The sequence below is a fragment of the Erithacus rubecula genome (genome assembly GCF_903797595.1).
Source record: "Erithacus rubecula genome assembly, chromosome: 3".
NCBI lineage: Eukaryota > Metazoa > Chordata > Aves > Passeriformes > Muscicapidae > Erithacus > Erithacus rubecula.
The window spans coordinates 57,149,616-57,177,568 of record NC_136689.1 but is presented as its reverse complement, the minus strand read 5'-3'; the positions used below and the strand labels follow the sequence as shown (position 1 = coordinate 57,177,568).

General features: G+C 36.1%; 1 protein-coding gene across 4 annotated transcripts in view; it reads left to right on the top strand.

Annotated features, from left to right (window-relative positions):
- The window catches only part of ATP9B (ATPase phospholipid transporting 9B (putative)), a 149,751-nt gene that overhangs the window by 101,154 nt on the left and 20,644 nt on the right, over positions 1–27,953 (top strand). For all 4 annotated transcript variants that reach the window (XM_079300853.1, XM_079300852.1, XM_079300855.1 and 1 more), the window contains 4 exons: positions 558–718; positions 10,250–10,392; positions 18,781–18,893; positions 23,078–23,326. In XM_079300853.1, coding sequence (XP_079156979.1) covers positions 558–718; positions 10,250–10,392; positions 18,781–18,893; positions 23,078–23,326 — 666 coding nt within the window. The remainder of the gene's footprint in view (positions 1–557; positions 719–10,249; positions 10,393–18,780; positions 18,894–23,077; positions 23,327–27,953) is intronic.

Below are 27,953 nucleotides of genomic sequence, written 5' to 3'. Positions count from 1 at the left end.
ATTTCTGTGGCATTAGTTCAGATTTGCAGAGTTGGATGAGAGCATAGTGACAAGTCTCAGTGCACTTGTCACATGGATGAGAAGTCAGAGGCTCCATCCCATGTGCCTGTTGGTTCTCGAATCTAACAGGGATTTGATCTTCTAACAGTGCCTACAAATATAATACACAGTGCCAGTATTTTTGCTGCATGCATGACATAAGAAAGCTGTTCATTTGTTCATCTGTAATTATCTTTCCTCCTTGCCCTTCTGTGTTCCTGTCCTAGAGCAAGGAATAGAGAGGGGATGTGTCAGACTTGAAGGCATTCAAAAGGCTTGGCTGGGACAGTTCACATTGGTTCTGGGAATTGTTAATGCCACAAAACCAGGGAACATCTTTTGTGTGCAAGCATAGGAATAACAATAATGCAATTATCAAAGTTCAGTTAATTGCTACAAGTGCATGGATTTTTAATAGGTAGGAATAACCAAAGCAAATAATCACTAATTGTTTGCACTGCAGAAGCATAAATTTAAGAAAAACTCCTGACTAACTTGATTTCTTTTTCTTCCTCCAGGTTGGCTTGCTGGACCTGGAGCTGAATCAACTGACCAAAGCCCTGTTTTTGGCTTTAGTTGCACTCTCAGTTGTTATGGTAACTTTGCAAGGATTTGTAGGCCCATGGTACCGCAACCTTTTCCGGTTCCTCCTCCTGTTTTCCTATATCATCCCAATCAGGTATGTATAAGAATGAAAGCAAAATACTCTTGTCTAATTTCACTGCATGTGGCTTTCTTGAAATTTATACTTGCTTCTCATTGCAAAGGAAATTGATCTTATCAGGAAGCTGAAGGAGAAGGTGCCAACAAATCTGCTGATTCTTGAAGGATCACTATACAGAAAACAATACTGTTGTATTTTTTTTGTATAATGTTCATCTTGCTGGAGTAATCAGGATATCTAATCCTTTGCTAGCATAAATGTATTAATAAGGATACAATGTTGCTATATAAGAAAGGGGTTTCAGGAAGCATGCAGTTGAATGAACTGCTAGATGCATTATGGAATTTTATTTTTGATACCTTAAATACTAAAAATATTTCATCTCTCTGGTTAAAATATAGGTGTTTTACCCCAATAATGATTAATTTAAATTGGATGGCTGAATAATGTAAGTGCTCTTTTACAATGAGAGGAGTTTTAACATGTGTAACCAAGTAGAGACTTGCCCTGAATTAATTAATTCATTAAGCATGAGTACTGTATATTCAAATTGCAGATAAACTGGAACGCGAAATAATATCCATGTGTGTAATCAAGTCCTCTGTGGACACAGAAGTGAGAACACTGACTCTGAAATGAATAATTTTCTTTGCACGGGTATTGCCTTTGCAAAATGGAAATGCTGTTTCCTGTTAAAACACCCAGTGTTTAGATTAAGGTAATTGTTAATTTTAGACCCTCTTTAGGGCTGTTCAGTATGAGATATATCACTCAGTAAGCCCGGTGATCAGCCAGAGTTAGTAACATCTAAACTGTAGCTAGATTTAAGACCTGTCCCCTAAGGCATGCACACAATATTTAAGTTCACATACTAAAGAAAAGAAAAATAACAGGAGGATTTCATTAGGCCTTTTAATCTAAGCTTACATTACTTATACGTTACTGTGATCACATTTTTAAGTACATGTCCGTGTGAAGGAAATTGTATCATATTTGACACATGGGTTACTCAGGAAGCCTCTATCTTAACATTTTATAACTTAAAGGACTTAATTTTTATAGTACTTCTGTGTTACAAGAGAAACTGTTTCTGTGAGAAGTTGAAGGAGAAGGTTCTGGCAAATCTGCTGGAACCTCAATTTTGGGATATCTTTTTCTAAACACTGTCATTGTCAGAACTCTTTTACTGCTTGTATGATGTTGTTCAGTCATGTTGCCCTCCCCCCCCCCCACCAGTTACTGAATATTAGGCAATTTATCCATGTGAAGAGGCAAAAAGGCCTCCATTCAAATGATTGTCTACATTTTACCGAGACATGCACTTTAAAACTTACAGGGGAGGGGGAAAAGTCCTAAGGATGTAAAGGATCACTTCTAACTAAAAGATAACTTTTAGCCATTTTAGTTTCTGTTTCTGGATGCAAGAGGATTAAGGCCGTATAGTGTTGTAAGTAAATTTTATTCTATATTGAAAGTTCAGCATATGCCATTGTAAAAACATGTTCACTGAGCAGCTCACTTTCAGTGTAAGAGTTGTTTAGTGGAACAGCTTTTCTCCAAAAAAAATTTCTAGTGTGCATCTAATCCAATCTACAATTGTTGATGAAAATTCCGATGTCTGTGAAGGTATGGGTGCAGGAAAGATGTTAAGGCTGTTAGAGAGCCTTGTCACAAAATGATTCTGTTCTTTTCCCTGGCCTTGAGTACTAACTTTTATCAGCTCACTTGAGCTATTGTAGCAAATGGCTCAGAAAGCCCAAAGAAAAGACTTAGTGATGGCACTGCCCCACAAACTAGATCCTCTCCAGCACCAATGGACTTTGTTCATTCCTTGTCCAGTCTTCTGGACAATGTCCAATCTTCTTCTCCACCTTGAAAGACAAAGTGAGTTGCACTTTGTGTTGAGGTCTTCTGTGTGTTTGGGTTTTGTTTAAATAAATAAATAAATAATGTGCCCAGGAAAGTTTTTCAAGATAATTTAGGTTTAGCCAAACAATGTTTGGTGAAATTGCTGCCTCATGTGCAGGCATGTGAGTCTTATAGCTATACCTGCTTCTACTTGTCTGTTAAGAACTGTAGAGGATTTACCATAAAATTATAAAACGTTGACTGGGGATGTGTTAAAAATGTGTATCACCCAGGCTCTATAATTTAGTAGCAGTTTAAAGCTGGTTTGACAGAGGCTTAATCAGCCTCATTTTAGAGGGATCCTTTAGGTTTAGTGTGAATAGAAGCTGAAATGTCTCTTGCCCTTTCCTTTGGACACCCCAGGATTCCTAGTCACTGAGCTGTTCTGCCAAAAGAAGCCATGCCAAATGACTGGAAGGATCTGCCTTGCACTTAAGTAGTAAAGTTTTGAGGCTCTACATGGTTCCCGGCTGGGTTTTTTTTCTCTGGAACTTTAAGAGACATACTTAAATCAAATCCTTCAAATTATGTCAGTCTGTTCTCAGGGGCAGTGAGAAAAACACTGCTAAGAGGTCTTATGTCTGAAATAACCCCTCAGATCCCAGATCATACAGATATGAATTTCTGTGTTTTCTTGAGATCCAGGGAACTCACATCTATGCAGACTGTCTAACAGCAGCAAGCAGCTGTGCTGCTTTCAATTGTGCTGTAGTTTCTGCTGTTTTGGAACTCTAATCTGTATAATGTATACATGTGAGAGTATCTGTATATGAAGTCTCACACAGAGAGACAGAGTATATATTAGGTACAAGATGCAAAGGTTTCAGAATGAGAGAGCTAAAGAGCTGCTAAGGAAGTGGCTTAAGCAAGTGGTTTAATACACGTCTAGTGTATTGTGCTTTAATACCATATAAGGATACATAATGCAGTCCCTATAGAGACTGAAAAACATTATGTGATGTGCTTCATGACATTTTACTAATTAATTTTGCAACAGAAGTTGTGATGTGTCTTGTTCTAAGACTGTCTTACACTGTCCAGTGTGGTGCTCTTGGACTGTCTGGGCTAGCTTTGTGCTTCTCAAATGTCTGATATTCATGCTACATAGAAAAAGCACATAAAAATAATAGTCATAAGAATCATAAAAATATTTAGGTTAAAGGACACTTTTAAGATCATCAAGTCCAACTGTTAACCCAGCACTGCGAAGTCCACCACTAAAACATTTCCCTAAGTGCTAGTCAGGTCTGTGGGTCTTTTAAAATACCTCCAGTCATCTAGACTCTACCACTTTTCTAGGCAGCTAGTTCCAATGCTTGACAACAGTTCTGGTAAGGAAATTTTTCTTAGTATCCAATCTAGAATTCCCCTGGTGTGACTTGAAGCTTTTTGCTCTTGAGACCGACTCCTACCTGGCTACATCCTCTTTTCAGGCAGCTGTAGAGAGTGATGAGGTCATTGAGCCTCCTTTTATCCCTGCTGAACACCCCCAGCTCCCTCAGCTGCTCCTCACAGGGTTTGAGCTCCAGACCCTTCCCCAGCTCTGTTTCCTTTCCCTGGACATGCTCCAGCCCCTCAATTTCGTTCTTTCAGTGAGGGGCCCAAAACTGAGCACAGGATTGAGGTGTGGTCCCACCAGTGCTGGGTACAGTGGGACAATCCCTGCCCTGCTCCTGCTGGACACACTATTCCTGATTCAGGCCAGGGCCATTGGCCTTCTTGGCCACCTGGGCACTGCTGGCTCATGTTCAACATCTGCCAAGCTGCACCCCTGATCCTTTTCTGCTGGGCAGCTTTCCAGCCACTCTGTCCCAGCCTGTGGAGCTGCCTGGGGCTGATGTGACCCCAGGGCAGGACCCAGCACTTGGCCTTGCTGACCCTCCTACAGCTGGCCTCTGCCCATTGACCCAGCCTGTCCAGACCCCTCTGTAAGTCCTTCCCTCCAGTGGATCAACACTCCCACCCAACTGGGTGTCCTCCACAAACTTTCTCAGGGGTTGCTTGATCCCCTCGTCCATTATTGCGGATATTATAAAACAGGACTGGTCGCAATACTGAGCGCAATCAGTCTAAAAAAAGAGTAACTTTTTAAACTGGTCTGTTGAAGTAAATCTTCCTTCTTTCAAATCTTGCAACACTGCCTGTTTGCTCCTAGGGTTTTTTTTTTTTTTTTTATGGTTTTAAGCCTATGGTATTGCAGCAAATAATGCGAATTTCTTTCAAATATACAAAAAAACCACTCCATGTTTTAAATACTATTTGTGTTGGATCTCTAATGTCAATATTTTCACCTTTTATAAGAGGCCAAATGACAGACCTGTTAAATGTGATAATAACAAAAAAATATTTTTAATCATTTCCACTCTGAGCTGCACATGTTCTCTTAGGCAAAGATGCTTTTTTGACATGTGGTTTGTTTGGTTGTTTGGGTTTTTTTTGTGTTTCAACCCTGTAAGAAATTCACAGATTTTTTTTTTTCATTAATTATTTCCTAGATTTCCTCCTGGATTTTTAATTTCTGTGTTACAACATGTAATTAATTATCTATATCTGAGTTGCATTTGGCCCTTGAAAAACTGCATATGCCACAGTCACTACAGCAATACAAAGTTGCTACCCTTTTTTTTTTTTTTCCTTTGCCACAAATATTTAATCATAAATGTGTGGGGTTGAGTTTTCTTTTAAGTTACATTCACTCCTGGGGTTTGATGCAAAATGCTATGTGTACCTTCCTTAATTTTCTTTTATATGCTTACATAATAGACAACATTTAGAAAAATTAGTACAAGAGAAATAAGACCAGTTATGAAGCAAACAGGAGCACAGTTCTGAGGCTCTTCTTGAGAGTGCCAAACAGCAAAAAAAAAACTAAATAAAAAGGATATATTTGTGGACAAAACACAAATATTATATTCCAGTTTCCTCATCATATAAAATACAAGAGATGGGGAAATTAAAGAATGACCTATGGGTTGATTTTTATTTGCTTAGATCTTTATATAATATTGTGCTTAAATGAAATAACTTCTGTTTTGTTCTATTTTTATTTGTTTAGGCTCTAACAAATCAGTTTCTGTGAATATTTAACTTTCCAGTTATTGGATATAAAATATTTATGGTTTTTTTTTTTCTTGACCAATAATTTAAAAATTATTCTATTTTTATTTTCTAGATGTTGGATACTGCATATATCAATGTATAGTTTATGGCTGTTTCAAGAAAGTAGGGGTATGTTACGAAGGTTAGGGAATGTAACCATAGGGGATTTGGTACAGTTTTGGATAATATTGGGACCCAAATATCACCTTCAGTATCATTTTCACAGAGAAGAAAGTCCTAAAAATAAAAAAACTACATCTCAACTACTTCATTTCTTTTAAAAAGTAGATACCGCTTTGGGTACTCATACTGTATCTGGAGTTTCGGCAGGGCTTTGGTTTTTTGGTTACAAAATTCTTACATATCCAGAACTGCTCAGGAAGCTAGGAAAAAAACTTACCATCTAACTTTTAGTAAAGTCATACTTGAATTTTATTTGGTACAATATCACTTTGTTCACAAAATTGTCCTTGTTAGGACATTAGGTCTTGCTTTTCACTGAGTTATGAATGGCAGAATGTTTCTGGAGTTTCTAAATGTATTTGTCAAAGTTTCTTAGTGAAGACCATTGCTCATTGGCAAATTTGGCCTTTTGACCAAAAAACCCAAATCAGACACCTTTAGAAGGGGACATAATTATAATCTGTGAAAAAAAATAAATTTAGAAGTCCTTTAGATAGGAGTGTTTAATCTAAAACACTGGTTTGTTTTTGAGGGAATAAGAGCAGAACTATTTGTTTTTAATATGTTGTTAAAAACAGTGTGGATTCTGAACATTGTGTTATTTATTTGTTCCGAAGCTGAATTTCAGAGAAGCCACCCTGGCTCTTAATGAAATATATCCCTAAGCTGGATAAGAATTGCTTTAGGATTGCCTGCTCTAGGGTAACAGTGCTGAGGTGGAGACAAGAAACGTATTACTGTGTTTGCTAAATATGTTCATTCTCTGCAACAGCCTTCAAACTCCTATGTTAACATACTCTGCCTAAATCTTGCATGTTAATCAATTTGCTAAAAGTTAGTGTTACTAATGCAACAGTTGCTAATGCTATGCTGGATGCTGTTCTTTGTGTTTTCATGAGTAACTGATGTGTTTGGAATTTTTTTAATTGGATTAAATTGAGAAGAATTTGAATGGTGAATTTAAAATGTTTTGGTTATATAATGAGGTTTCCTAAACTCTGCAAAGAAATTATGGGAAATGATAGCTAATATTATCAGGCACTGAAAGTAGCTTTATTTTGAGTAAGCTTAGTGTCTCCTTGTTTTATTATGTAAAAATTCTTGGACTTGAAATACTTGAAGTATTTTTATCCATTTCTGTGAAGCTCTGTTGGAGAGGTTCCTAGTTTCAAGAGCAAACTCACTGTTAATAGGCCATTATAATTTTTAATATTGCATTAGTTTCCAAAATGTGCTAAGCAATAGCTACAATGATTGCAAAAATAAAGATTTCCTCTAAGACAAAACGCACCAAGTGAAGGAAGTCAGAGAAGGATACAGTGTACAAATTTTAGAATTAATACTAGAAAATTAATCTATAGCACTCATTTTTATTCTTGTTTAATTCTTTATTCATCTTTACAATTCAAGCATGTAACCAATATCTTTCTGTGTGCCAGAAAGCTTTCTCAGACTGTCCTAGTCATTGGGGAGACCTTCTTTCTCTCTAGACCAGCACTGCCAGCATTCTATTAGGTGCATCAGCATAAAGGGGGTACATTTTGTTCTACTGAGCAGTGCATGCTGGAAAGCTAGAATAATTCCTAAAATGCCTTAATGCTTTGAATTTCTCCACACTGCTCAGCAAGAGAAATTGGAGCCTTATTTTCTTTTCTCTTTTATTCTTACCTTGAAGTTATATTCAAGTATATTATAGTTAAATGCACAGAGCATTTGCAACATCAAAACCAGGTGATACACATGCTTATAAAAGGTGCAAGTGAAGATGCACACTGCACTTCAGCTTTGAGAGACTTTTCTGATTTTATCTTACTGAAGCACAGTTTTTCCTATCTGAACAACTTTGTAGATCTCCGTTGGTAGACCAGCCATGTGGATATGTCTGTGTGTGTGCCATGTACCTGAAGTGCTAATTAGAGTGTCCATCTTAGAATTCCTGTCTTGGTAGTCCAGCCACAAAAAAATATAGCCTAAATGCCTCTTTAAAGTGGGGTGGTGAGCAGCTTTCATCATTCAGTTAATCCACTTGCTGCTGGCTAAAGCAAATGTCCATGTGTTTTTAAATAAAGTGTGTTCATGTTTCTGTTGTCAAGTTAGGATGGCATCCTTTGTACTTGACTGCATAACTAACAGGTTCACATCCCTAAGGGGAGTAAATATTTTGCTGTTCCTTTGGTTTCAGTGTGTTGCTTTGGTTTTTATATTCACTCTGAAAATTAACAGACAGGCATAATAAGAATGCAATTTACACAGTACTGGCTCTGGATTGAGTAAGATAGGGTAGAACTATAGCTAACCAGTGTGAAGCAAGTTACTTCCAGTATTTTTCTCACTATACTCTAGTATTTTCAGTAAGAAGAATCAGTAGAGTCCTCCCTGTCTGTCCTTTTTTTACATGTATTTGCATGTCTGAAGACAGATGAAATTAGGGAAGATATTGCAGGACTAATTGGGGTACATCACCAGAGAGAAGGATGATTCTCAGATGATGACAATTTTGGTAGGAAAATAAGATGTAGTTTATGCACAAAATACCATCCTAAATGGTAAAACTTGTACATAAAACCTGTGTTTATTTTTGTGCTGCAATATCTTTTTCTTCTGCTGTACAAATTCAGGAGGTAGAGGATGTGGAATAAATTTTTTTCAGTGTGTGTTGAAGAGTTCAGATGCTCTCACGATTCTAATTAAATGCACCTCTTCTTTGTAGGATAGTGCAGATTGTGACTCATTGTTCCCTCCACTGTTACCTGAGGTAACACTGCTGGACAGATGAAAACTCCTGGTAGCTGCTCTTTTTGTTACACAGTTAAGTCAGGATAATGTCAGGACTGTTACAAAAAATGTCTGAAGTGCATTAGCAGTATTTTGACCTTGATAGGTACCTTTGAATAGTTCTAAAAGTTACATTACTGTAAACCTGTTGCTTAACTTGTGTTGGCAACTTAGCTACAAATGTGGTTCACAGAACCACAGAATATGCTGAATTGGAAGGGACTCGTCAGGGTCATTGAGTCCAGCTTCTGGTCCTGCACAGGACCATCCTCAGGATGTCACACCAGTGCCTGAGAGTGTTGTCCAAACACGCCTTGAACACTGTAGGGCTGGTGCTGTGACAGCTTCCTTGGAGAGCCTGTGCCAGTGCCCAGACATCCCTCAGGTGAAGAGCCTTTTTCTAATATCCAAATCTCCTCTCTCAGAAATCAGGCCATTCCCTCAGGTTCTGTCATTCATTACCACAGAGAAGAGATCAGTGTTTGCCCCTCCTCTTCCCCTCATGAGCAAATTGTAGACTAGGATGATGTCTCCCCTTCTCCAGCTGAACAGACCAAGTGCCCTCAATAGTTCATGTAGCTACTGTCCTGCCTGTTTTTCAGTATTTCTGTTAGAGCAGAGTCAAGAGAAATCAACAGTGCCTATTTCTTAGTCACTGCTCCTCTGATGTGGCAGCAGGAACAATGTGACTAGCTAAAAGAAAGTAGCATTTTAATGGTTTAGAACAAGGTGGATAAAGTTTTGTGTTGGAGCATTTTATTATGGGGAAGAGCAATGTGATTAAATTATTGTAACATAGGAATACAAGGTGCATCTTAGTTCTTATATGATGTAGACATGGAAATATTAAAAAATTAATGCAGGAAGTGAACTGGAAAAAGATACTTTGGATTTTGGACTTCAATGCATAATCAGTAAAACTTGCTGCAAATTGAATATTTTCTATTAGAGAGCGACCCAAAAATTACTTCATGCCAACAAGGGTGCATTTTGCTGCTTCAGCACTTTTCTCTTTCTGCGATGGACCTTCTCAACCTAGATTTTGGGAAGGACAAAAATATCATTGATTTCTTGGGAAAGAGAAATCAACAAGTATAGTTGTACTATCCTAAAGAAATAATGTTTTGTTTAAAAAAAAAACCAAAAAACAGTGACTTGAAAAGGTACAAAAATACTTGTAATTTCAAGTCAAAGAGAACATAGGTGATGTTTGGGTTTTTTTAGCAGATAAAAATTGTGACTTGAATAGTGATCTGTTCTTGGTACATGTTACCCACCTGTATAAGGGGAGTAATGTGATTATGTCCAGAGTCTTCACGAAGTGTTGGAATCTGTCTCATGCAGAATGCATGATACTGCATTTGTTTGTATTGCCATTTCTTCTAAAAGTCTGGGATGAAGCCTGTGATATGTACTCTACAAGCACATTAAAAAAACATTGTTCCAAAATTGTGGTGCATGTAGGTTTAAGATGTTTCTTTTCCCAGATATATTAAAAAGAGCTTCTAGTGTTATTTTTATGGTTATAACTTTCACTTTGCCTAATATTCACACTGATTATGGTATAAATTTCCTTTGCAGTTTACGTGTCAACTTGGACATGGGTAAGGCAGCCTATGGGTGGATGATTATGAAAGATGACAATATTCCTGGAACAGTTGTTCGAACTAGCACCATACCAGAAGAGTTGGGACGATTAGTTTATTTACTAACGGATAAAACAGGTATATCAGGTTACCATTCTGAAATCTGATAACTTTTATAAAAATTCTAAATGTAGTTCTGTACTTGAATATGCTATTGTAAGAGTAGATTTAGACTACCGATTTTTGTTTCTCAATAAAATTTCACACATTTGCTTGAGGACTTTTACAAGTACCAATAGGCTTGGGTAGGCCAGTACTTGGATGTTAAAGTCGGTATTTTGTAGTACTGTGATTTATTCCATTGGGAACAGCTTTTCTATAGCAAGAGGGCACTGCACAGCATGAGGAAGAGTACCATATATCTTTCTCTGAAAAGACTCTGGAATAGTACTCAGGATGCTGATTTATTCTGCACTTCATTGCTACTGCAATATTGTATGGTAATAAGTTAAGAATGGTCTTTGAGAGAGCAAGTCATTTCCAAAACAAGTCACAAGATCAGCCTCCAAAATGATACCCACAGTCCCAGTGAAGGTAGTTGCTCTTTATGTTGCCAAGAGTTCAGCAGTTCTAGAGCTTCTCAATGATTTTATCTTCATAACTGTAACCTGTTATTGTACCTCACCTGGTCTACTGGAACTGCCAACCCTTACCAGGATCAGAAGGTAAGTACTGAGAGTGTGAGGAAGTAATAGCTTGTGTTACACTTTCTTGTTTGTTTCTGAGATTGAATAAATCATTTCTGGGAGATATACATGGGTATTTTAAAAGAAGCTTAACTTCTGAACTGAGAAAGTTGCTTCTTGGAAAGCTTGATGAATTCTTTTACTGGTTTTAAGTAAAATATAGTTCAAAATTGTGAAAAGCTTGTAGGGAAGGCAGGGGTTGGCCTCTGTTATACTGGTCTGAAAGCATAATACACAATTTATATCTCCTTCTGTTTGAAGTAATTCTCTATTCCCTCCCATGCTAACACTTCTTTTATTGTATATTTGAATTTAAGTGTACATGTAATATCTAATCACATTTTCAAAACATGCTTTCCTTTTTTCTCCTATGGAAACATATGTTATCCTATATGCATCTGAACGTTGTTCTTCTATTTTGTAAAAGATACTACTAATTGTAGTGTGGCAGTTCTTCAGAAGAAGTGAATGACTGTTTAACAAGTCTTATTTCAGTTACCTAATGATTTCTATGCTGTTTGAAACTGCTTATTGATTTTAATTGCACCCTTCATCATGATAATTTATGTAACTTTGAGTGCTGTCACATTGAAGATTTGAAATATGTAATTTACAGCATATGTTTGGAAAAAGGGGTGTGTTCAAAAATAATTTATTTTCAAAACAATGAAGGAGAGTTCACTTACAAAGTGAATTCTAAAGTTAGTTACAAAGCACTACTTTCTAAGCAAAACCAATGTAGACTTTTTAAACGTTGCTGATAGAGATTGCAGTTACTAAACCCAACTGGAAATGAAGTTCAAGTTGAGATATTCTACTTACAGTTGGACTGCACTGAGAATCTTAGGTGTTGCTAAACAAAATACTTTCAGTTTTCTCACACAATTCTACAATGCAGGATTTGTATTCTGTCTCTGATACCTACTACCCTGTTTGAGAATTAGAAGATTTTTTGAAAAAAAGAAAAACAAACAAACTTCTTGCCATTGTTCTACTTGAAGACAACCATTACACTTAATCTAATAGAAGAGTGATTAAAACCAAAGTTTTTCTCCTTTAAAAACAAATCCACAAAAAATTTAGTGATACCAGATCTTTCAAAGCAGAACTGTGGTATCACATTCTTAAATCTTTATAAAGTTACATTTTTTTGACTTATATATACAAGGATAAACAACCCTATTACATGTATAATTGGGGTTTTTTTGGTTGGTTCTTTGGGGTTTTTTTCAACCTACACCATGCCCCTTGCAATCACTGTATTTCTGTTTAAGAAGCAATACAGGAGTACTGTGCTTAAATGCCACTAAACAGACAAAAGTTAAAAGACTTTTACCAGGAAATGTTTGGATCCAAGCAATCATCCAGTGTTTGAATGATTATTGGTGTTCAACCTCAAAGGCTTTTCAGAGGACTGAGGTCTGGTGGAAGGTCTAAATCTGTACAATAATGATATAGAAATGAAAGTGAAGGCCACACTCTAGGGCAGTTTCAAAGTGTTTAGGAAAGAAGCAGAGTTAGCAGTCTCACCCTATGCATTTTTACCTGAGTGTCAGCTGAAAGCTGATGTAAGTGAAAATAAACCAGGAGTCCTGGAGATGTCACCAGGTTCACACCACTGACTGTGCCTTGCAGAGATGGCAAACACTGCTCTGTTTTAATAATCTTAAATGCCCTGCAAATTTTCAACTGTTCTTCATTCTGAACAAACACATCAACAGTGTACTTTTTACCCAAGTATATTAGTGGCTGCTTCCAGTTTCGTTTCCTGAGCACATTTGTTCTCATTATGCATTTTATGATAAATGTGAAACATACAGTTAAGTACTGAACAAAGTCTGTACTCTTAATCCATGATTGACATTGCATGATTATACAGTTTATAAGATCTGTTCTCAGCACTTTCTCATATGAATTTTCATTTCTAGCCATATAAACCAGTTAGTTCTGTTCTTGTGCCCACTTGAGACCTGGCTGTCAGAGGATAAAAAAGGGAGTCAGTTTTGTAGTCAGCTTCCCAATGGGTGCTACCAAAAAGCAGCACTAAAAGGCTGGTGTAGTTAAATGTGACCAGGCGAAGTTTTTTTCAATACTGAAAAGGAAAGGGAGTCCAGAGAACTGTCTGCAAAAATCTTATGTTGTGGCCCAAGCTTCACTGGAAATGATTGAGAATTAGTTGTTGAGTCTAAGGAGCATTGCATTACTAACATAATTGCAAGGTAGTCCTTTGTATGATTGTAAATTGGGTTTGTGCTTCATCAATAAGCTTTTTGACAAGAAGCGTCCATCACAGCGGCTCTCTCATTTGCCACAGTATAATAGAAAATGAAGTATCCCAATAATTGCATTATAGTTTCCTTATTGTGGGACAAGAAAGCAATGTGGTATAATTAGGTTTGATTGGAGTGCATGTTTCCGGTAAGATCTGAAATTAATGATGTTGCTATAGTGACACATCTGCGGCCACCAGTGCGTGAAACATAAAGTAATTCATTCGACAAGAGAAGACATCTGTTAACTGCAAGGATGCAGAGCATATTGACACTGACCAGAAATACTAGACGTTATGTGATAAATGAACAAATGATGCTGAAACAGGAGGACAGATAATTTGTACTTAATCTGCTGGGAGAACTTTAATCTTCTCACTGGTTGCATTTGACAATGCCATTGTTTAAAGAACAATGCTGCAGAGAACTCATAAATTTTAAAACTTAACTCAGGGTGCAGCCTATTAAAGCAATACATTAATTCTTTTGTTAGGGAGTTTTTATCTTCGTGTAGAACAAAGCCATTACTAAACACACCCAGTAAAACAACAGGTTTTTTAGGACTCACATTTTAATTATAGCATCCATTACCCATAATGCCACATTGTTTGGATTTGAATCACATATAAGTTTGACAGAAAGGCATCATCTGTTATGACAGTGGGTTGCAGTTTGTATGAGCATGGTATCTCATGCTCTCCAGGGTATAAAAAATCCTAATGGTGAAAAAAAATATTTGGCAATACTTAATGAGAGTTTTTGTTTCTTTGGATGTGAGATAGAAAACCACCTGCTATTTGCAACAACTACTGGTGTGTTCAGCTAAAACAAATGTATAGTTTTCCAAATGCAGTTATTTACTAATGCATGCACTTGTATTTGAGTTCTGTAATAAACATTTTTGTGGGTGTTTGGACCAAATGAGATACTTAACAGACATAGTCGTTGAACAGATGCATAGAGCAATGGGATTCTTGAATTTTTTTGGAAAATCTGTGTATTAGAAGTTGGTGTATATAGATTATTTTGTTAAATGCACATAATGTTATATATTATTAGAACAGTAAATTTCCATAATTTTTTATGAAAATTAATCTTTTTAGTTATACTTTGAGTCTTCACCTCTTCCACATAAGCAACTAGAGAGAGAGTAATTTTAAAAATGTTGATAGAATAACATCTCCTTCCTTTACTTAGATGCATATATGTGCTCCGCCTCTAAGGTTTTTGGTACCACTAGGTTTGCAGGGTGAATAGAGGAGACTAGAAATGGAACAGTTTGATGAAGACATCCTACAGGAAGATTCCAGACTGAGGAATCCTTAGTTTTTGTCTTCTGTTGGACTCCCATCCATTGAAAATATCCAGCAAGCATGATGTTACTCTTACACTGCTGAATCCACAGATATTGTACTTGTGGAGGCAGAAGGCACAGAGGGAATGGGTACTGCTCCTCACAACTGTTACATGGTTTAAGAGTGGTGCTCTCTAATTCATTGCTCCCAAGTTACCTCTTACCTCTACTGTGACCTTCTGCCCAGGAAACATTAGGCATAGCTCAGCTCTCTTGGTCTTTGTCCTCACTCATAATGGGTTGTACTGGGACTTTCTTGGTTTGAGGTTTTGTGTAGGTTGTTTTTATGGCATACTCATAAATGGAGCAGCTGAACGAGCAGATGTATGCTATGTATGCTTACCATGAGTTTTCTTTTTCCTTCTTGTATTCTATACCAGATTTTTTTTTCAGGGTTAGTAGAAAAAAAATTGTATCTCCAGATTGTTGTTGACAGTATAATTATTAGACTGATTAGGCCTGATCTCCCTAGAAGTTTCCATAGAAGTGTTCACTTTTACACTGATCTTTTATCTGTTTAAGCAAACAGCTCAAACAAAGTACTCAGATTATGTGAAAAGTTACTCATCCTCTTAATTTCTCACAAAGTTACTAATTTTTCTGCTGTATATATTTTCTTGCTTTTTCTTGTTTTGGACTTTTTAGATTGCTGGTATTGGTCCAAATTGCCAGCTAGTAATACAGGATCAGAATGATCTGCATCTGCTTCTCAAAAAACAACAACAAAAAAATCTCTGCTGCTCTGTTGTGAATCACATCTGTTGCCACCCAAGGAATGATGCCTTCAGGACTTTTTCCTTAGAAATTAATTTCCTCTTTGCCTGCTTTACTCTGTGTTTAATGATACAATTGTAGGAAAGAAGGGGGGAAAAAAGCTCTTGGCTTCATTAAAGAGCACACTAAATTTTTCTCCAGCAATTCTCTACTAACTTTTTTGTCAAGCTATTTTCCTTGTGTGGTACCTGCATTCCAGAGCTGAATTCAAGAATGCATAATAGTAGCAATAGATAGTATGTTATGATGATAATGTGCTTTCTGGAAGCTTTTCTAAAAGAAACATTTTTAATAATTTTTCATATTTGTGATGTCCTGAAAATGTGGAATTAGTAGCTAGGTCTTTTTAAAAATTTATTGAAAATAGAAAGTTTTTTCACTGTTCAATAGTACTTACCACCTTGAGCAGACTAAAGGACTCAGTTTTGTGTTGTGTTTCTTGTTCAAAAAGGAGGCTATATTAGAAAATCTGCCCCTAGATATTTGAAGGGTTTGCCTCTGGGGGCATAAAATACAAGATGTGTTGTTCTGTCATGCAGTACTACTCTGCAACTAAAACACTAAAATTTAAGAACTGCTGATAAAGTTATAAGATGACTGATTGGCACCATGTAATACATGGAACAGGTTGCTGGGAATGTTTCTGTCCCATTTTGGCCTTTCATTCATTAGAAGAATTTAGAAGCAAATTCTTAATTTGCATGTGTGATGAAACTTTATTTCTGTTTGGATAGCTGAAAAAGGTGCATTTTGTTAAGGTGAGTTTTTTTCAGAATTTTTGGGGAGTTTTTTCATGACTTGAGCTACCCCTGTTGGTCTAACAACACATCAGGTTAATTATGGCAGTTCCTGAGAGACTTACACTAGTCTTGGGAAGCAGTAGAACACTGGGATTGTTTCTTTTCTTTATTTTTGTTTTTTGTTATTTATCATAGATATTTCCTATTAAAATAGCTGATTAAAAGGATAGTACAATAGATGTATAAGATGCAAGTATTGAATCAGGATCTCCAGCATGTTTGTTTCAGTGTCTTTGATTCTGTTTCCTCACCTGTTTTTCCTAAACTTTCTTTCCTGGCTCCTGTTGATTACAGGATAGGAAAATCCATACTTTTCTGTGCAGAAGCTTTTCTTCTCAGCTTGCTGAGAAAGAGGGGGTAGAACACACAAATTTTCCAGTCATCTACTTTTCTTCCCTCACCAAGCATGATATGGAGTTGGACTGATTTAGTGGTGTCAGAAGAAATAATCTTTCGATATAATAATCATAGGGCTAATTTTGTTTCCTGCTCAGTTTTCCCAAGGAGCAATTACAGAAATAGTGGGAAGTGGGTTTGACAGTTGCCTGCTGTCTCACCTTTTGACTAGCATTTAATTTCACAACTCCTAGAGAGAGCTTTTTAATTCAAAGGCTTGGCAAAGCCAAGGGCAGTGAGAAGGTATTAGCACGCCTGGAAAGTTAGGAAGGTGATAAAGACTGGAAAGATTGGCAAGGAAATTTCTTGTACTGAGTATTTTTGCAAAGTGTGTGGGTTTTGTTTTTTCTTTCTTTTAGAAATGGAGATTTTAGTTTCTCATATTATTGGTGGAAACTTTCGTGTTTCTCATGTACAAAGTGGAGATTGAATTTTTTTCTAGTCTCGAATTAAAGTAAAAAATGTAAAGAAATTTATTAAATGTCTCAATAAAAGTACAGCTTCCAAAAGTAGAAAAAGTTTATATGATTACTGTAAAACAAAATAATTTCATTTTCCCATGTATAAAAGTAACCAAAAAATTCCAATCTGCTAATTATAAACATCTGGAATTTTGTGTTCCTGGGTATTTTCCAGCCATGGGAATGTTCAGCTTCTCATGTAAATTTTTAATAATATTATGCATATTTTGTAGAGAATTTATACATTTCACATAAACCGTATTTAAATTATTTTTAATAACTCAAATAATATGACTATAGAAAGAAAAATCCTCAACACCATGAAAGGAAAAGCTAATGGGAAGTGTAGTTTTTTTAATGGTAAAGGAGGAATTTGGAATGAACATCTTGTACTGGTAAAACAGAAAGACAGGGTTTGATGTACAGTGTGGTAGTACAAGAGTGGAGATGAAGTGTCACTGTACAGGTATCACCCAGAAGTGGGAGTGGTAGGCATCTCAAATGCAGCTGGGAAAGACATGAGACTTTTACAGCCCTAGTGAATCTTTGAAGATCTCTGATAGTTATAGGCCTGATAAGTGCATGAACTGGATGCTGACTGACCAGACAGTGCTGTTTAGCAGATACTTATAGAATATGTTTAGTCTCTTCTTCTCCTGTTGCTTAGCATGTATTTTGGCATACTGGGATAAAGATGTGAAATAAAAATAGTTAAGGTAACTAAAATTAATATGAAATATTTTATTCTGCAGTATTTATTTCCAGGTAATTTTCTTATACTCCATTTTAAAAATATTTTAGAAACCCGAGAATATCTACTCTGATACCATGTTGGGTTTTTTTTTTTTATGATCAGACTTATGTATTTTAATGACACAAAACTGTGTGGTTAAATATAGGAATAGCTTTATACTATTTTTATACTTGCTCTGCCTGAGTAGCCATAAGGAAAAATTTTAGGAAAGGCCATAATAAAAATATATTTTTGTAAGCTGATCATGGAAAGCTAGGCAGTAGTGACCTCCTTCTGCCTCATATACCCCATCAGGCAAGGCTGAAGCCCCCACCCCTCAATTAGAGGTTTTCCAAACCAGAGGACATGACTGGTTGGCAGAGGTGGATGCAGTGTCAGTCTGACTGACACCCTGTAGTTTCTTACAAATGTGAAGTGAGCACAGAAAGCACTGATTTTGTTCATTCTGCCTTATTCTGCTTGGAGGCTGAATCTGTCAAATTTGGAAGTGATGTTAGGTCTTAATGACATAATCTAGGTAACACTGGCATTGAGTGTGCTCAATTGCCTTGGTACATGAAGTGTGGAAAACTTGTATGAATTTTTGGGGTTTCCTTTTGTGTTTTTTTTCTTTAGATTTTCTGATACATGGTGCAAACTCTTGCCCTGGCTTTTGAGAGTCAGTTCCTTCCACAAAGTGCAAATTTAATTTTTTTATATAAAGAAAATGTTTTATCTCTTCAAGTTTGCATATTTAGTTATTGGCAAAATCAGCTTGCAGGTGGAACCAGTGATTTCTATCTCTAACCAGAGTGCCTAACCCTGATCTTTCTCCACAAACATTCCTTTAATTAACTAAATTGATGCTAACTCATGATTTATTCCTTCTTTCCAAAGGAAAGATTTTTTTGCAGGGGGAGGGGGGAGGAAGTGTTTGTGGCTATCTCACAGTATTTCTCCCTGCTTTATGATGCATTTCTCCTTTCTTACAGGAACACTTACACAGAATGAGATGATATTTAAGCGCCTCCACCTAGGTACTGTTTCCTATGGAACAGACACAATGGATGAAATACAGAGTCATATTATAAACTCTTATTCACAGGTAAATAGTTTCATAAAGCATTGTTGTTAATGATAATGTCTGGAATTTGAGATGCTTTGAAAGTTGCCATGTGTAGGTATCTATTAAGAATACAATGGAAAAGGAAAAATAGGAGAGTACATAGTTCTCTCCTGATTCCAGAGTTCCTCATAATACCCACATAAAGAGATTTACTTTTCTGTTATTCACTAGCAGAAATCTGTGTTAACCTATCTGTGCAGTGCAGTCTTTCTCCTGCCAAATCATCTAAGAGTAGGCTCTTCAATTCTGAGACTATAAATTACAAGGAAGTGTCCAGAACAACATGAACAGTAATTCTATCTTTGAAGTTACTCATTGAGAATAGACATCGAAAAGCTACATTAATTGGTATAACCAAATGGTATAACAGTAGTTGTCAAAATAAAACTTACACAGGTATATTTAAAAATTATTTTTAAAAAAGTAACATTATTTCAAACAGCATAAAACTGGCAGGGAAAAAGTGAGAGAAAATGGAAAACTACATATTGCTTGAGAACAAAGTGATCCTGTGTTGTGTAAGAGTGCTTTTTCTAGAAAGTGTGCAAGAGGATTGTGACTCCTTGACTCTGTGTGAGTCAATTGTGGGATTCTGCAACCATCACTTGCATTTCTCACATATGTAAACATGTTTGGGTGCTTGCTGCAAACATTCCTAAACACCTGATTCTACTCTGAGATGAGGATGAACTTTGTACTTTATTTTTATTTCTATTCTTTGAAACAAAAAAATAAGAAAATTGACAAAAGAGGAAACAAGTGAAAAGTTAACTAGTATTTCCGTGTTGTTTAAAATATGATAATAAAATTTTATATTTATATTTTTTTTCCATTGTTAACTTGGATACACAAACATGACTTCCTGACCCAGTGTCCTGGTTTAGGGCAAATTTGGGAGGAAACCTGTAAATGGGGTCCCTCTAGACAGCAATTCAATCAGCCCATCACATCAGTTCTGGAAAGATTTCCTCAGAGAAAAGTGAAAAAAACCAGTGTGTTTAACAAGCAAAGTATTCACAAGCATTAAAAAATGAACAATACTAAGCAATAAAACCTCTTGCTGTTCTGAAGAGATGGCAAGTTGAGAAAGTCCTTCTGTAGTTCAGAGAGTCCTGTGTGGGTGTTTCTGGGCTCACTGAGTGTCTCTCTGCCCCTCCTGCGTCCCACCCCGGTGGGACACAGGTGTGAACTCCCGGTGCTTTTCTGGGTTTTCAGTCAGAGCAGGGCTGAGAGTTCCAAGAAAAATAAAAGCCACAGTCCGGGGAACTTCTCTGCCTCAGCTAGCTACAAAAACTGACTGAAAGAAAAGGAGAGCTCTCTCCCCTGTCCGTGCTGCAGACAGCACAGTCCGGCAGAAGGAATGCGGGGGAGTGAGTGCAGTCTCTGCAAACAAACTGCACACTTCTTCTCCTCCCTACTTCACTCTCAGAAACAGTCTTAAGGCTGCAGAACTTAATATCCAGCATAAACAGAACAAATGATTGAGGATACAAGCATCATAACGTCACCCTAAGTCACCCAGTTAAGTTCGTAGACTGACCTCCTTGTCTGTGTTGTTTTCTCTTGTAAAAGGACTGTAACTGATTGGAATATCTAGCTGTGCTGTGCTATAAACCATGGCTCCCTTCTTTCTTACTTAAAATAAAAATTTTAGCACCACGCTGGACCCAGCTACTTTGTAGCTTTGGGGCAGAGAGACAGGAGGGAAGATGGTGTTGAAATATGCCCATTTCAAGTTTGCAACTCAAATTTGTAATTATTCTCTATCTATACAATTCAACAAATCCCCTTCTTGAATTCTTGTCATTGGATAAATCTATTTCAGCTTAATTTTTAGTAGGTATAGCCATGAACAGTAAGTGAGATACAATAATAATGCCTTGGAAATGGGAAATGGAGCTCTTTCACCTAAAGATCAGCTGACCAAATCTGGTTCAGAATGTATTGCTGAAATTAACTGCTACTGACTGAGTTTATAAAAATCACCCAAACCTGGCTTCCTTATAATGTGTCATTTGGGTATTCACAGTAACAACTGTAGCAATAAATGATACTTGCTGACAGGCTTGAGCTGGCACACCTTGGTCTGAGTGAGTTTGACAGCTAAGCACCAGTCTTCTAGGGGAGGCATACTCACAAATACAGGTTTTATATTTTGCAGTTAAATATGCTATCTGAAAAGAATTGCACAATTCCTGGAATTCTTGCTACTTAAAGCTTTTACTAATTTACTTTAAAATTTATTGAGTGGTAGCCATGGTTACAAGTTTTTAGTAACTGTAACATACTTAAAACAAGAAGAGTGAGGAAGCTTTTCTTCTCAGTTGTGGGAAAAAGATTTCCAAAATGTAGGTTTGCTATTAGCAGATGATGAAAAGAACCTTATTGGAACGTCCTTCTTTTCAGCTTTATATAACAACACTTTATGTTTAAATAATGCTTTAATTATGCTTGTGTTAGTAGCAACTCGTTAAAACAGAACAATGATGGAGTCTCAGTAACACACCAAACAACTACTAAACAATTGTTTCAATTTGAAAAAGTATGGTGAGGTTTTTTATTTAATCTATGATAATAGAAGCTGCTGGTTAGCTAGGCAGTGGTTCTTGTGTGGCATTGATTTTATCCCTTGTTTGTGTTCTGTTTTATTATTACAGTGGACCTACTAGACTATTGTCATCTTAATGTAACACACAAATCTATTATAACCTGATTATATTTCCCCACTGGAAGCATTTTGTGATAGAGGGCATAATCTTTAATGGAATTTGTGTGAAATTAAATTATACAAGCATCAATAAACATAACATAATTCAGAAGGAGTAAATCAGCTTAATTTATTTGTGACTGTAATGGCATCAGCGTTAGCAGAATGCAAATGCAGAGGTTTAAAGCAGTAGCTGAAAAGCAGTGCCAGATGAGCAGAAAGTTAAACCCTTTATTAGACAACACTGTAATTTGATGGGCAGAATGTTCACGGTTCAGCAGATTGCAGTCAGGAGGAAAAAAGCATGGATTCTGAAAAGGTTTTCTGAGTTACACAAGAGTGAATGGAAGAGCCTGTGCTGGTACTGCTGATATATTTAATGTGCTGACTTTTAAACATAAAAAACCAAAACTCAACCAATAACCCCCCTAAAAGCCCCAACTTATTTTAATTAATTATAAATATATAGTACTTTGCAGAGGAAGATTAGTTCTGTCATGCGCTCGAGCATTTCTGAAGGGTAACTTAAAACAGTTCTAGTTTAATGGTTATGCAACAGTAATGTGATCTTCAAGTATGTGTGAGAATGTTATTTTGCATTATTATTTTATTAGATTGTTGCATTCTTGTAAAGACAAAAATATTTCAGTTACAGCAAAAGTGTAAAACTGCATTATTCACAAATAATATGGAAATTGTGTAAGTTATAAATTAAATCAGCAAGATTTGTATTTTAATTACTCCTGATATTTATACTTAAAAATGATCTTGCTTTTGTTCCTCTGTTCTCTTCTGATGTCTCCTTCTTCTGATCTATTCTGACCACCACAAATGTGATCTTTTAAAATACAGAGATTTAGATGAAGATTTAGAGAAAAAGATTTCTTTTCAATTTAATGCCACAGGTAAAGAAGAACAACAAAACAGCAAATTTCAAAATTTTGTCTCAGCGTTTCTGAACTCATCCAGTTGGTGGCTGGCTTAAATTTGTTTAAAAAGGAAAAGACAAAAAAATCATTGAATGCAATATACATTAAAGGATTATCGTGGCAGGTGATTGAAAAATGTAAAATCTGAAATGAGGTAGCAGGAGTTTCTGCAGAATTCAATCAGCATATTCAGTCCTTTTCCAACATACCTGTTTTCATTTCACATTTTTTAATTTTCTTCATGCTCTGTTACTGAAATTTGACTTCCAATGCATGGTGGTGAGCCAATAGTTATGTATAATTTCTTAAAAAGATTAGATGAGGCTTTTTATTAATCACAAGCTGAATTTATTTTATTAATCACGAGCTGAGTTAACATTAGATTATATAAAAAGAAACAGATGCTTACTAGCCTTGTCATTTATCAACCTTTGTAAAGGGAACAGTCAGATATAGATAGGTAAGTATTCATGTTTTGTTTCCATCTTTGAACTTTGGTTTACTCTTCATTTTGTTGGGTCTTAAAGGTCCACTCTCAGAACAGTGGGAACAGCACAAGCTCCACACCGTCCAGGAAACCTCAATCATCTGCACCCAAAGTCCGAAAGAGCGTCAGCAGTCGGATACACGAAGCAGTGAAGGCCATTGCCCTCTGCCACAATGTCACCCCTGTGTATGAGTCCAGGGCTGGTGTGTCTGCAGAGACAGAATATGCAGAAGTGGATCAGGACTTCAGCGATGAAAATCGAACTTACCAGGCTTCCAGCCCTGATGAGGTTGGTGTGCAAGGCTGAAAATATTTATATTTCCTAAAGAACAGGGTAAATTAAGTTAAAAAGAGAAGAGCTGTGGGGGAAAAAAAAAGTGTTTTAAGCAGAGATTTCTTTAAAATTAGTAATAATCTGTTTTTATTTTTTCTACAGCTTAGAAAAGATCTGCTAGTTCTTTGTTGTATAAAAGCGTCTTCAGTTATTTGACTTAAAGATCTGTGAAATCAGTGCTTTGGGGTCAGTACTGTATTGAGGATTGCAATTAATTATATTATTATTAATTTATAATTAATAGTATTATTATTCTCAAAATATTAATCCGTGTATGAATCATAGTATGCTATTAAAGGGAATATGAAACTGTTCTGAGTGATGGACAATCTGATTAGTTAGAGATGCTACCAGATACTGGAGCTTATGGATTCTTAACAGGAAAAAACAAACAAAACCCCCAAAAGGAAACAAACTAAAAATACCCCATCAAACCTCAAATGCTTATGTCGAAAAGTTTTTGAGCTTCAAATTCTAGGCAGCTTCATAATCTTAAGGGTTCTTTCAAAGTTGCATCAAGTGTAGCACAAATTTAAAACACTATTTCAATAAAAACATGCCTTTGACTTCTATTGAAATTGAAATTTTAAACAAATCCCAGTGCTTTCATTGGATTTGAGTTGTTGTTCTGAATAATCTTATTTTGGTCCCTAAATTGATTGCCTAAAATTCAATCTAAAAAGATGCTAGTAGAGAGAGGCAAAGTTCATGTTTCAAGATACTGCAGAGTTCACTTTATATAAATGTATGTAATTGATACAGTAAAATGGAGAATAGACTGTTTTGCATCTGAAAGTGAGCAGTTTGAGAAGAATCTTTGTTTTAAAGAATTTCTAGCATTTTCTGAAGGTACTGTTGTTGTTATAACCCTAGGAGCTTAGTCATAAATAAATAAGGTTGTTGTAAGGTGTGAAAAAGGGATTATGTACCTGAAAGCTTGAATATTTTTCTAGCTGTTCAAGTTGATCTCATACAAGACAATGTTTTTTTCACACACTTCATCCTTCATCCACATAGTGTATTATTCATTTATACATTTGGTTTTCATGTCTAATATGTCACCATATGAAATGCTAACAAAACTGTAGCAGTTCAAACTGCAGGCTATAATTGCTAAAAGTAACAAGTCTATAGCAAGCGTTTTTAGGAATGCAAGAAATAAAATTTAATCTGTCTTCATGTAGTAACAAATTAGCAAACATTACATACATTTCAGATGCCATAAACACAGCTCATAGTGTCAAAGGATTGTAGAATATAAAGAAGTGGCTGGTTCTCCACTACTAAAAAATGGCAGTCAGAACAGTTTTAAAAATAAAACTCTGGGCAGTACTTGAGATGCTGATCTTTGGCTAAAACCAATAATCCATAATACTGTATGTGGTGTTACATAGTGTGAGCTGATCCACATTATGAATTGAGAATCCTGGAAGGGCATTTGTTTATGCCAGAAGGGCTTTTGTTTATGATATGTAGTTGTATAATGTTTGACTTTTATTATGCACATGTGTACAAATTTTCATTAGCACATGCTTTCATATTTACTAAATGTTTCAGCTTAATGAGCCTGTGAGGTACTACTGAGTGTAATGAATGACTGCATGAGCAAGGATCTGCCTATGAAAATATGATGACAACTATAAATTAAGTAAACATTGTGCTTTAATAGCCAAAGGTATTACTAAATCAGGTGAAGAGATGTGCAGTTGAGAGAGACTATCTTGAGTTTTTTCTCCTGCTTGCTTGTCTCTCCCTGTGGGCTTTTTTGTATTTGTTCAGTTGTTTGAAAGCTGAAAATGCTACCATGAAGAGCAATTCTCCTCTCATATTTACTAAAGAAAGCAGCTGTAAGATTTGAGAATTATACAAGCAGTGCCCTGGGAAGGCAGTAGGGAATTTGACCTTGGAAAGATGAAAGGAAGAAAAGTTGATAAAGTGCTAATATAATAGATCTGGTACTCATGGTGGGAAAGGAGGTAGAAGAAGAAATCAACAACAAGGAAACTGTTTGTGCTGCAAGGGAGAGAATGCACAGATATCCTTTTAATAATGATTTTTTTTATCATTTCAACTCATACATTAAAACTATATGGCAGTGAAATTAAATGTTTCCATTCTAAAACAGCCTTAAATTTCCTTTTTTGTTTCTCAAACAATGCTTGAAACACTAGTAAAATTATCATATTGAATAAATATGCCTTAATATAATGAGAAGTTGATGTTAAATGGAGTCTTATAAAAAGATGAAGCTACAAAAAGCATGTAAACAGCATAAAAATTGCAGCATGACAAAGAAAAAAGCCTAAGAGTTGAAAGACTAGCAGGTCTTTATCATAATTTTTTTAAGACTTCTATTGATGCAATGTTTGCAAATCACTGGAGCCTAAGGAAAATAATGTAAATGGTTCATTATTTAGCTTATTGAACTTTCCTGCAGTTAGGTTGACGGATGATGCCAATGTTTCCCAATCACCAAAGTACCATTTTAAAAGCATTTTTTATTGAATAAAGTGCTTTGAATATTGCACCCTGGAGCTTTATTTAGGGAAATGGTTCAATTGATGTTTTCTGTTTAACCTCAGCACTGACCTATCACAACATATTTGGTTAATAAGCAACATTATCATTTAATAGACTTAACTGGTTTTATGCATTGTACTTTCTCAACATTGCAACTCTGTTCTCTTAGATTTTGTTTATGGATCTGGCTTGATTGCAGTCTTTTGAAACAAGATGTTATTTGCACAGTTATCTGTTGCATTCTATAATACTGCATGATCCATAGGATGTAAAGAGCAGAGAACAGTATGTAAGTATAAACTATTCTTCCATGTAGGAAGGTATAAGAAACAGCTCAGTAATATGCTGACTACACTACACACTTAATGAATTGACTTGAGAATCTCTTTTGTAGTTCCTCAAATCTGTGTGTGTATATGTGTGCATCCATATGCAGATATAATATAACCATAACAAAGTATGCACATTTAGAAGCAGGTACATTCATCATAAAAGATGTATTTATCCATTGTTAGAGTAACCTGAGATTAGTAACTGATTTTGTATTCATAATGCAAACCCTACTTATGCCAGGCTCTTTGTTTCTTATGATAAGTGATCAATATTTCATTTTCTCTGAAAGAGTGGAAAGTTTCATTTGTCTGTCACTTGTCCTCTACAGCTGCAGCATAGCAAACAATAAACATTCCCTGAGAACTCACTGGAGGCAAAAAGAAACCAAAACAAAACAACCACCCAGCTTTGACTGTGCCATCATAGGTGTGGGTTCAGCTCATCTGTAGAAAGCCAGCTACCTTAATGTAATGAACAATCATAAAAGGATATAAGCTAAGTAGGCAAAGCGATAGAGTTCAAAGGTCAGAGACCCAAGCAATTCAGGGCATGCTGTGAACAGGAGCCTTTGAGGACCTTTGCTCCCCTTAGTCAGAAAAGGTTGATCAGTCATGATTTTTAATGACTGCTTGCTCTCATAAACCAGCCATTTATTGGCTATGCTTTGTCCTGCACTGTTATAGTCTCAAGCATTCCTAATTCCAGGATCTTGAATATTTAAATACTACCTTAAAGTGTGGTCAGTTATTTAATTCCAACGTTTCTGTCCAGAGACAACAGAGTTGCTAAAATTAATTACAAGGATACAAAGCCAATCATTTAAAAACAGACAGGGAAATTATATGCCCTTAGTGAAGCAGCTTTTGTGTTTACAAAAGTGAAGCTGTAATGTATGAGACATGTTGTATTGTTTAATTCATTTTATTGTGTGTGCTTATTGAAGCAAGACTAATTGTGTTGTTTTGTCAATGTATTGTGAAAAGCAAATCACTCAGTAGCATAAAACCATCACTTGTGTGGCCTTCTAGACCCACAAAGAATAACTACTCTATAGCTTGTCTTGAATATCGATTGGTAGTTTTTTCACATGATCCAGCTGTATTTTTAAGTTAATAATTTTATTTTAATTATGAAGGGTTTTTTTTGAAAAGCGATGGACTGCAAATGTTAGTTATAAAACCATTGTTTATAAATATAAACAAAGCAGGGCTGATTGGAGACAGATACGAGTTGTTGAACAGTCCTGATGGAAGTGGTTGGAAACACTCAGGCAGTGGGGAAAGGATGCCTCACTGCTTTTCTGTTTCCAGAGCAATAGCCTTAACTTAAAAATACCACACTTACAATGTCTCTGTACCTTATACAACAGTCTGATTTTGAAAGCAGATCCTACTGTCTGAAGTGAAGACACTCTTAAATACTTTGAAAGAAATACAGATGGGTTACATGAGAATTCTTCTAAGCAGCAAAACTAGCTTACAAAATTTCCATCTCTAGTCCTTCTTTCTTACTCTACAAATTGCTCCCTCATTGAAGACTTCACTTATGTAGGTTGTTTTTTGGTTAAAGTAATCAGGTTCATTGCAGAGCTCCAGGAAAGCTGTGAGTACAATGTGGTGGAATGTCTAAGCTGCTCCATGAGGTGGAGAACTGACAACTGCAGCCACAAGGCAGTGGATCTTTTTGCTAAACGAATGTTAGCTCAAAAGAGAGTATTGTACATTTATTT